This window comes from Opisthorchis viverrini, assembly GCF_000715545.1.
Source record: "Opisthorchis viverrini unplaced genomic scaffold opera_v5_183, whole genome shotgun sequence".
NCBI classification, from domain to species: domain Eukaryota; kingdom Metazoa; phylum Platyhelminthes; class Trematoda; order Opisthorchiida; family Opisthorchiidae; genus Opisthorchis; species Opisthorchis viverrini.
The window spans coordinates 723222-734076 of NW_008751841.1; the positions used below are offsets into that span (position 1 = coordinate 723222).

The window sequence follows — 10855 nt, forward strand, 5'->3', positions numbered from 1 at the left end:
TATTGCCTTCAATGCATAGCTCCTTTTCCAACCCTCCCCCTCCATTTGACAGCCCACTGACAGTGCTGGATTTATGCACCAGTTTATCTGCCTGCAACGCGCGGCTACCTCCACCTCCCCCCAAACCATCGGTGAACGAAACTGCGGCAGCTACAACCACTGTACGACGAGCGATTATTACAGTACGACGAGTACGCGATTATTACAGCTGATAATGATTGCCCGAGTCTGGTAGGGACACAGGATCAGCAATGCCCATGTGCGCCATGGTTGTTCTGCATCCATGCTATTGCCTCTAATGCATGACTTCCCTCCGAATCTCCCCAACAGAAAGTCCACTGACAACCTTTGTTTATGCATCAATGATATCAGCTACCGCCTCCAATACGTAGCTGTCTACCGCACCACCGCCTCATTGGTGAACGAAACTGGCAGCTGTGACCATTACACGATAAGTACGCGGTTCTTACAGCTGGTGATGATGATGACTGTTTTGATAGACTGTATTTGCCCTGGTGTGTTTGGGGGAAACGTAACCACTAGCCCTGCAAACTTCGATGCGAGATACTGTATTGTTCTCAAATTAATATCCTCGATTGACTTACGGACAAGGTTTTCATCTTCAATCTAGTGGCGACTGAGGCTAAAGTAATGTGAGCTGAAGTCATCGTCTCCATGATTGAATTTGCAAATATTAATAGAAAATAAATGTCCATTTAGTTGTATTCTTTCGGTGCACATCAAGCGCGCAACTCCCAAGAGGCTTGTTGGCTGGGACACTGCCAGGTTGCCGAAGCCTAGATGGGTGTGGCAGAAAACCCAACGTTTGAGGGTCGTAGCACCTTTTGGGTACCTAACGACCATGCCACCAAAGGAAAGCACGAGGGTTGGGGTACTGTCAGGTCGCCGAAGCCTAGACAGGGGAAGTCGAGAGGCAGGGGTCAGGTCGAAACCACGGACACTCCAGTCAGCGTTGCGCCCAGAACCACTGAGTCATCTCGCACCGACGTTTGAGAGTGGGTAGTTGGGAAGGGTTTTAACTGATTTTCTTTGATTCGTCAATCCATTGGTTCAGGTTTTAATGTGGCTTCTTAAGTAATTTTTAGCTAAGAAGTCATGGATCCGGAATGCGTCGGTAAGAGCTCTGAATTGAAGGATGAAGGACGTACAGTTCCACGAAATTCCGGTTGTTTGCACGCATCAATCCTTGTTGTGTATGAAAACATGCAAGTGCCAGTGCGGGTACTCGGTTCCTTTTTTGTTTGGGCTAGTAAAGTAGTTGAAGGTGAGTACCATGTGGGAACTGCAGCCAAGTGGGGTCTGGTACTCGAGGAACTCGAACGTCAACTCCTTTGTAAATACGACGCCCAGTGACGAGGGCACCTGCAAACTGCCTCACGGTTTGATGTGTTTAGCGTAGGGGGGGATGGAAAGGATTAGCTCCTGAATTTGCCTCACGAATCGAAGACCATACGAGGGAGTATTGAAGTCACCCGTCGTTAGCTCTGTGCTTGGGATGCTGGTAGATAATCTTGCTGCACCAAATTGGCGTGCGGCTTGATTTGTGGGTTCATTCCAAATAGTGCACGTTGCAGTCCGTTTTTGGCAATATATCGGAACGGTGGTAGCTCGCTTTCGTTAACTGAATGTTGGTCAGGTGGCTATTGATGATGTAACTTGGCAATTTCCTCGCAGACTTTTCGTCACTGGTTAGCACCCGGTTGGTTGGGTGGGTGGTAACTGAGTCGTGGTCGGAATCCAAACACGTGTTTCAAAACGAGTGCAGTCATTTATTCATCCGTGCCATCGGTAATGACGGCTGTGTGATCTGTTTGGGTCCCTGGTTGGAGGATATATTACCCAAAGTCCCGTTATTTAAAAAGCCAGTACTGCATAAAGCACTATAGTCAGGCCATAGCTGAAGTAGTCGCTCGTTTCTGGTCGTACTTACTGTGTCCAATCCATGTCAACCATTTAATTGAGTCTCAGGTACACTAAGCTTGCCCACTTGTGCTCCCAGATCTCTGGCAACCACAACTATATCTGCGCTTTTAGCTCGCCGTAACAGGGCATTCAAAGTGACATAAAACTTGTGTTTGATGGTATCAGAACTCCTATCTGTTGGAGCGCAAGTAGACACAACAAACAGGCAGCGACGAACTCCCGCTTGTGAGACTATTTAACGGAAGTTGTCAGAGGAACTGCACAGAGGGGACTATGAACAGGTATCCAGTCAAACAAGGATCCTTTCGCCGGGTTACTTATGGCGATATGTGCCCCTGCACATCCTGCGACGGCAGCCCCTGTATCTTCAAAAGTGCGAAGAGTGATGGGACGGTTATCTCAAGCACTATGCTCGAATCTTGAATTCTTGTTTCTGATACACAGCACATCTCAATATCAAGCGAGTCCAGTGTAAGAGTGAGACGTTTAGAATGTATCCGAGAAGGATTTGAAAGTCTTAATTATCTAGGATAACCAGCATTTTACCTGTCTGAGAACAGGCGTTGGTACATGCAAAGGTTCAGTACGAGTATATAGGGTAAGTATACTAATAAGCACACAAAAATCATGACAGAGAGCAAGCGCAGTGGGTTGTCCTGCTTTTTTCAGATTACGAACAATAGAATCAGCCAGATTGACTGGGCGCCGAGGCTTTAAGATTGATGTCGAGCTTCCTGAGGATGTCAGCACCGAATGACGCGGAGGTGTTACTGCCAAAACCTATGCAGGGCGGACGTAGTCAGATGTCCTAACTGACGGGCCTACAAGGAGAATGTTATTAATAGGGTTGAGGAGGGAGAAAAAGATTGTTTGAAAGAGAGGGGCGTCACCAGTAGCCTGTTTTCGCTTACTCGCCCTGCAATGTGCAGCATATAAAGTGCACCGTGCGACCGTCACTGTGGCGTGGCAATATTTTCGGGTTTAGGAATAATTCCCGTAGTGGAGCTGGGATACTTCTAGGGCTCCCGCTCCCAGGACTATTAGGATCCTCGACCACGCCCTGTGGGTCAAATGTCTTACCGCAATCAGCGGTTTTTGTCGGAAAATGCAGATGAATTGTCATTTTCATGGGATAAGTCGCTACACATGCTCCAACCCCTAAGCTCTATGGCCAGGAGACTGTTGATCAGACCTCTAACCACCGACGAACTTGGTATAGTACTCCGTGAATATAATTCAATAGGCCTTCTGGGCGCACAAACCGTTACTCCACGGTTAGTTCCAGTATCTTCCTGTCAGGATTTTAGAATCTCTTTAAGTTGATCTTTTCGTTTTATCTTTGCTGTCACTTGTTTATGTAAGCTTCAGATGATAGAAACGATAATCGTTCAGCTGCAGCACCCTTTCGGTGCCTAGACGCCATACCACCCAAAGGAAGCACGAGGGATGGGATACTGCCCACCCCTAGACAAAGTTGAGAGGCAGAGGTCGGGTCCGAACCACGGACCTTCTGGTCAGTAAATTCGCGCTCTGAACACTGGGCAATCTCGTCCCAGGCTTCAGATGAGGTTGACGAACTTTGACGGTTGGTGGGGTAGAAGACCTTGGGGATGTCCATAAAGGGGGATATTCAGCGGCTGTAGATGTTTGCAGGACTTTTACTGAAGTTGTCATGAGGTAGATGTCGGGTCCGAGCTCGGTATAGCTCAGGGTTAGGGTACGAACTCATTGAGCCGAAGGTCCATGGTGCGAGCCCAACCCGGGCACCTCAACAGCCCCTGTGTGGTAACCTGACCTTATCCGAATCCTCGTGCTTTTTTCAGGTGGCATGGCGGCCGGGCATCGAAAGGTGTTGCAGATGAACGACGATTATTATTATTATTATTATTGTTATTATTGTTATTATTATTTGTTATTATTATTAAGTGTCAGGTCCATTGTGCTGTGACCAGCATGGAATCCGCATAGTTCTTTGGGGATTTATGTCTCGATCACGTGACTTGTTAGACGTCTGAGTAGCACTCTTGCCAGAAGCTTGCCCGCAGGCTGCCCAGAAAACTGATGCCTCTAGTTGTCAGGTGAAGTCTTGTCTGCCTTCCTAGAGTTGGACGATTAATGCATTCTTAAATTCTGGTGGGACTTCGTTTTCCTGCCAGGTAATTCTATTAAGTTGAAGAAGTGAATTGTCAACGGTTAGACTGTCATACGTGAAGAATTCTGCTGCAAGCATGTCTTTCTTAGCCACTTCGCCACTCCGCAATTTTTTGTTCGCTTGTCAGAGAGAGGTTCAGAGATAGTTCCATCGATCACTGAGACAAGCTATTTACTGCAGTCTAATAATAACAATCTATCAGCTGTAGCACCCCTCCGGTGCCTAGCTGCCGCGCCACCCAAAGGAAGCACGAGGGCTGGGTTATTGTCAGACTGCTCAAGTCTACGAAGGAGAAGTCGAGACGCAGAGGTCGGGTTCAAACCACGAACCTTCCTGTCAGTGACTTCGCCCCCTAACCACTGAGCCATTTCGCTCTTAGGGTTTTTACGCCGTATATTCTGCTATGTTTCTGCAGGTGACCTGTACTTCAGTTATGTGTTAGAATCTGGGAAGAGTATTATGGGTTTTGTGCTGGGGCTATAAATGTCTTTCACATAACTGCTCACTGATGATGTCCCCTCATGTGGTGGTGAAACGTTTGCAAATCAATTGACAGAATCGGAAAACAGATCAAGAGCCATCTGATCAACAACCAATCGAAAAATTCATTTTGATGCCGCTGAACAGCGAATTATTCGGTATTCTCTCTTCGCCTTCACCATTTTTCGTTGATATGCTTGATTTGCTGGGTTATGTGGAGCATTATTTAGTTGCTGTTTTTCAACATCACTGTTCGGACTGTTCGTCGTCATCATATGGTGCTTCAAGCCGCGTAGCACCTCCATCAGCGAGTTGAATGGATTGAAGGCCGTCAGTGCGGTTGATGTCGACACACCAACCCGATTCTCTGGTCTTTGAGACGTTTTACTTAAACGTTTGTGCGATCGGTGATGCAAGTGACGCAATGTGGCTTGCGAAGCTGGATTTCAAGCTTCGGTTAGGCAAGCTGGTGGTCAGTTCACAGTCAGCTCCGCACATCACTCGTGTGATTCATATCTCTCGAACATTTTGCTGGAGAACGATAACGTGTTCCCGCGAATGAAAATGATACATGTGTAGCAGTGTGTTGCTCCTTTAGACACAATCTCGTTTTGCTGACAGAAATCGTGTGAATCGTGCAAAGTTTAATAAGTCACTCACTGTTGGCTTTTATAGTCCCTGAACCGGTCAGTAAATTCGCGCTCTTGCAACTGAGCCATCTCGCTCTCGCCACAAGAATGGGTGGGATCAAACGCAAATCTCACGCCTACAGGTGAACCTAACGGTAAGTTCGTTTACCTGGGTAGCTACATAAGGCCCGGCGGGCTGGTGAAAGACGAAGTTACCTCCCGAATCTTGAATGCCAGGACAAAGTTTGCCAACCTCCGACGTTTGCGGTGCCGACGTGGCACCAAAGGTAATTTGTGCAATGTTGTGGTCCGACCCGTCCTACTTCATGAATCAGAGGCGTGGATGTTATGTGGAAGATCTTCAGAGATTCCCTGCTTATGATCTCCGGTGCCTCCGAATCATCGCGTGGGTTTGGTGGGAACATCATATCACTAATGCTGAACTACAACAGATGGTTTTATGAGTAGTTCACTGTACCTCGACAAATCAGCCGGTCACACTCCATAGGTTACGCTGGTTAGGCCGTGTTATTCATATTCCAGACGATCATGTGCCTCGTAGAGTCCTTTTTCCCCGGAGCCTTTTGTCGGATAAAGACGATCCAGGGACGATCAGTCCGTGACTTGGCAACAATGTATGAAAACCCCTACTAGTGAACCCAATTGCGTTGCTAATAGCCGTCTCCCCAGATGGAAACAACGGAAGGAGGCAGACCAATGAGTAATGACCGTGACAGATATGACTGCGTCACGCAGCCAGTGACGCTCTTGCGTTAAAGCTGTCGACTTCACTGCGTAGCTGTTACTCCCTCCCATACAGAGCAAGCAGGACCATTCGACGTCATTAGACATTTGGGCCATCGCCTGCGACGCATGATTCTCATTTCCTTATTATCTTCCTCCTGTAAACGAAGCTGTAGGAGCTGTAATATCTGTACTTAAGTGCGCGGTTTTTGGCCTAAAAATGGAATTAAACTGAACTTGGTCCAGTTTACATGGCACGAGGTTTGCCCAACCATCTTGTGGCGCTCTTCTAGCGCAAAATAACAAATCGCACACCTTCTAGTGAATGCTTACCGTTATCTTGTCTCCATCACCCAAGAACACCTAGTGTGTGGACGTTGTATGGAATTTCGTTCCTAGGGTGATGGTCAGATGACTTGGTCGTGCACATCCAATATCAATCAGCCGCACTTTCCTACATTCAGGTAAGATGACGGCCATGAAAGTTAGCTAGTGCAAGGCTCCAGCATTGGCAGACATATAAGCGCACGATCATTACCACTTGTTTTGCTAGTGCTACGCTAGTGCAGTCATCGCTGCGCAGGGGGTGGATGGATAAACTTCGAGAGATTGGGGTTTGATGAATTGTGGTGGGAGGTGGACTGCAGTTGAAGCGGCTGAATTTGGGCAGATCTTTAGCAAGCTTCAGCAACACTGACACAGTCAACAAAACTTAACCTGAAAATGATACTGTCGGCGTTCCAAACTGGTTTTTCTTGTATAATAGGATTCCAATACAATCACTTGTGGATGGTACTCAGGGTCGCGGTGTTACGGTGGAGCTGAAATGGTTTTAGTGCACTTTCAGGTGCACTCGCTTCCTCCACGTCTTGAATTTTCCGGTTTCACCACGCCTCTGCCCGTAAAACGGCTTTTCTTTAGGTGATTTCTTGCCCACCACGTGGCCGAATTTCGGCGGTTAAGGCACGAAACCACTAGCCGGAAGGTTCATGATCTGGATCGGATGCTGGCTTTTCGAATTCCGCTTGCGCACATGGTCAACCTGGCAGTATGTGAGTCCTCGTGCATCCGAGTTGTACGGTAGCTGTGCACCGAGGGCGTGACCCAGCCAAATCTCTATTTTTGATTTACATTTTGAGCCTGATGGGGTACAACCTCTCGCATCAGAAAGTGGCGGCGACCATTGTGATGTCCACTGGTTCCTACATACCCGTTTGTGTCCGGAAACCAGTGGCCCTTAATAATCGAGCAGCACGTCAATTGGACGGATGCACCACGTGCGGGCCACGGACCAAACAAAGGCATGGTCAGAATGCCAGCCAATCTGTATCGAGTATCTTTAGCTTGATGCTTTTCGCATTCTCACGGAGAATCTAGCACGAACGTGTGGAGTATTCTGTGGTTACCCTATAAATACAGCTGTATTAATCTCCCTTTATCTCCTTAAAGGGCTCTCCGAGTCTACCGTACCTTTTGCCATACCATAGTGAGCGGAGCAGGAAGCCAAGGACCGACACAGAGTTGCACGACTGTTCAGCAAGTCACAACGGTTAGAAATACCACGGGTAAGGAACTCAGGCATTGGGATGTAACTTAAAAAAAATATGTATTCATATGGGTAGGATACTCCAGGTTTTCTCACTCAGGAAGAGGGCTAACTCGGTGATCCCCATCTGAAAACCGATTAAACGAAGGTGGCGGAACGAGTGTCGAATCCGCTATTTTCTGGGAGACCATGACCCTTCGAACGTAGGTCAGTCACCCAGAAAGTCCAGATCACTCAAAAATCCACATACCTACCAGTAAGCAATGTCTTGTCTGATAATCATTCTAAATCACAAATCGCAGTTTTTGGACGTCATTTTTGTGTTTGAAATGGGGGTTTGACCAGCTTGCATAGAGCTGCGGATCCGGTTGGTGCACCATATCCCCACGTTTTTTTGTTCACTTTGGGTGGATACACTTCTGTCATGAGAAGACAATGAATATGAATTCCACGTCACCGGCTTATGAGTGGACGGTCATTTGAAAGCATTTCAGAGGGATCACGGGACAGTTGGCCAACTGGTCACCCATAATATCCACTTTCCGTCATGCAAAGGAAAGCAAAAATTTATTACCTTCAATCAAACAGCTTATTCACAGAATCATCACCCGTCGTGTCACTTTAACTCGTGTTTAAGTGTATTTACTGTAAAACTAACACTACGGGCATTAGGTTTTCAATACTTTGTTAGAGCTTGGGGGCGATTTGATAATCTGTTTTTCGAGTTATTTAACGGCTGAGTTGAAATGATTCGGTGTTATGGGCTGGTGCAAAAGTGGGATAAAATACATTGTGAATATGCACCGTGTTGCGTGCATTCTTGCCGGTAATTTTCTCTCCGGCGAAATTTTCTTCAGCTACATTTATGCAGGGTTGAGTTTTTTTTAGGAAATTATGCTCACTAATCCCTACAACGTAGCCGCGCCGACCCAGTGGGTTGCAGCTGTGATCTGTATTTTTTACGAACTTCCATCGAAGGCCTGTCTAAGAATCATATTCGCTGAAAGATAAGCAGTCAAGGGTGGTAACTCTGCCTCTTTTATGGGAACTTGTTTATTTGACGATTCTCAAGCCTACTTTTCAGGACTTTGGGAAGAAGTTTACAAGGGCTTTTTAAACCGTCACTGAAACGAAGCCCTTGTAGCCTGAACCCAATCGTGCTCTTGTTTAATTTAATGGCTTGGCTTGAAGAGTCAATGTTCATCTTCGATAGCTATCAGCTAACAAGCAACTAAGTAACATAATCGTTCCGGTTCTTCGCGGTCTGTTACCTCCATGACCCCCGATAAAGAAACATGTTCACTACAGGAGGCTAAACACAAATTTCCCGTACCTCCGATAGTTATAAATGATAAATTTGAGTTGGTTACGTACTTCTGTCTTTATTATTCACCATGTTACTGATGAGGATGACACCACTGAACAGTATTTTTATCCTCGACCATAATACCTCCACTTTTCTCCCTCAACAGCCACGCGCGATTAGGGATCCGGATCCAGTTGACCCTGCAGAATTAGAGCATCAACGTCAATTTCGTGAGAAACGTCGACTTCATTACAATGAGTTTATGGCTGCAAAAATGGCTCAAGAAACGTTGAACCCCGAAGAAACCTCCAGTGATGATTCAGAACTAGAGAGGGCAGCTGAAGAGGCCGCGCGGAATGCACGTCTCAACGCCGGAAAATCACGCCAGGTACCTTTGACTGATTCGTCACCAGCGAATCCTAACAACCGACGGGGAAAACAAAATGATACGACCGGAAGACGTAGTTAAGGGAAGTTGCTGATCAAGCCCTTCGCCTCCTCACCTCAGCCCACTTAACTAATCCCCACACTCAAGCTCCGGTGCAAATGCCGCGTTCATTGTTGGACACTTCAGCATGCTCAAGCTTACCTGATGACTTAGTTCCTGCTTTCTCAAACCACCCGTTAACCCCCAAGTTGTTACTATCCAACGTGATGTGTATATATGCTTCTCTGTTCCTCTTTCTGTAACGTGCCAAATATGATTTGGCACAATTTGAGTACGTACGAATTTGGGTTTTGTACATTACACCATAATCTGTTCGTGTCTGTGGGTGCTCTTCAAGATCGGGTAGGAATGCGCAGCATTTTTATGACTACACGATGTCGTCGAGCCCAGAGTGATATGGATCCTACTGTTCCCCTCTAAGGAAATATGGTTGGTAGTTTTCTTCATGTAGCCTTTTAAATGTCTAGCTACTTGAGCTGTCCTCCGTGTTCACTTGAAGTATTTGCAATATTTCCTAAACCCTCACATATCCTGCATGTGCTTAGGTACCGTTCATAGTGAAGTCTTCCTTCATGGGACTATTTCTCGCGTGATAGGTTTTCTCAGAGATGTGCATGTTGATCTCTGGCACCCGAAAAATACGTAACTAACACAAGTACGAACACCCCCCTCACTTTTACCCAAATCGTCTTTGGAACGAAAATGTCCGGAAAAAATTACCAATGAATATCGCAATCCCGTAGAAAAGTCCCGATTTGATTCGCTTTTTCAGGGACTAGTGCTCTGATCCAACATCAATTGAAAAATTGTGGAACATTCAGGGAATGTCTTTTGACAAGCTGTTCTGTAATATCTGACTATCTCCTACCCTGACCATAGGTCAACTCGCATTGAATTCCCATCTTCACTAAAATTTGTGACTTGCCTCAAGTGTGACTCTCGTCACTGGATGATCTTCAGAGCTTAAGTTCACGTCACTTGTGGGTTTTGCTTGTGTCACGTGTCCGAAGAAACTGCCGGAAACCGTGGATTATTTCTAAGTAAAAGCTGTATGATGCCACCTACACACCAATCAGTGACATGAACTTACGAAATCTTGCGCAAATATAAAAATATTCGTTGAAATATCCGGGGAACTCTCGTAAACTATCTGGGAAAAATCCATGAAGTATGACCGAAACCATCGGAGGCCTCTCAAAAATTTTGGTATGGCTGAATGTTACTGAATTTATGGCTTCACTTTTTTCATTTGAGGTTTTGTCCTATACCTTCAGTCTATGCTGAAAAACCGAGGAGTACCGCACAGTGTTTTCACCCTTATGTGGCATCATTAGCGGTGTGGATCTCACGAAATTCCATGAAGTTTCGGACTCGCGATCTCCCGTCTAATAATTTGAACACTTAACCGTTCGACCGCCAGCGGCTGATAAGCATTGGGATTAGTTTGCACTTAGTTTTCTCTGTTAGTTACGCTACCGCTGAATAGTTATGTAGCTAAGATGTAGAAATTACTCTTAATTTATTACTACCCCCAGTTACAGAGAGATTCACATGTCGTCCGATTTGTTGCTGTATCATCTCGGAAAGTTCGTCTCATTTATTATTC

General features: G+C 46.2%; 2 protein-coding genes across 2 annotated transcripts in view; one reads left to right on the forward strand and one right to left on the reverse strand.

Moving 5' to 3' along the window:
• Window positions 1-1965, reverse strand: part of T265_07765 (hypothetical protein) — a gene marked incomplete at both ends in the record, with an annotated part of 5339 nt that extends 3374 nt beyond the window's left edge. Inside the window, 2 exons of the mRNA XM_009173370.1 lie at window positions 854-913; window positions 1952-1965. Coding sequence (XP_009171634.1) covers window positions 854-913; window positions 1952-1965 — 74 coding nt within the window. The remainder of the gene's footprint in view (window positions 1-853; window positions 914-1951) is intronic.
• T265_07766 (hypothetical protein) overlaps window positions 1-9567 on the forward strand; it is a gene marked incomplete at both ends in the record, with an annotated part of 15835 nt that extends 6268 nt beyond the window's left edge. Inside the window, one exon of the mRNA XM_009173371.1 lies at window positions 8968-9567. Coding sequence (XP_009171635.1) covers window positions 8968-9270 — 303 coding nt within the window. The remainder of the gene's footprint in view (window positions 1-8967) is intronic.
• Between the last annotated feature and the right edge of the window lie 1288 nt (window positions 9568-10855).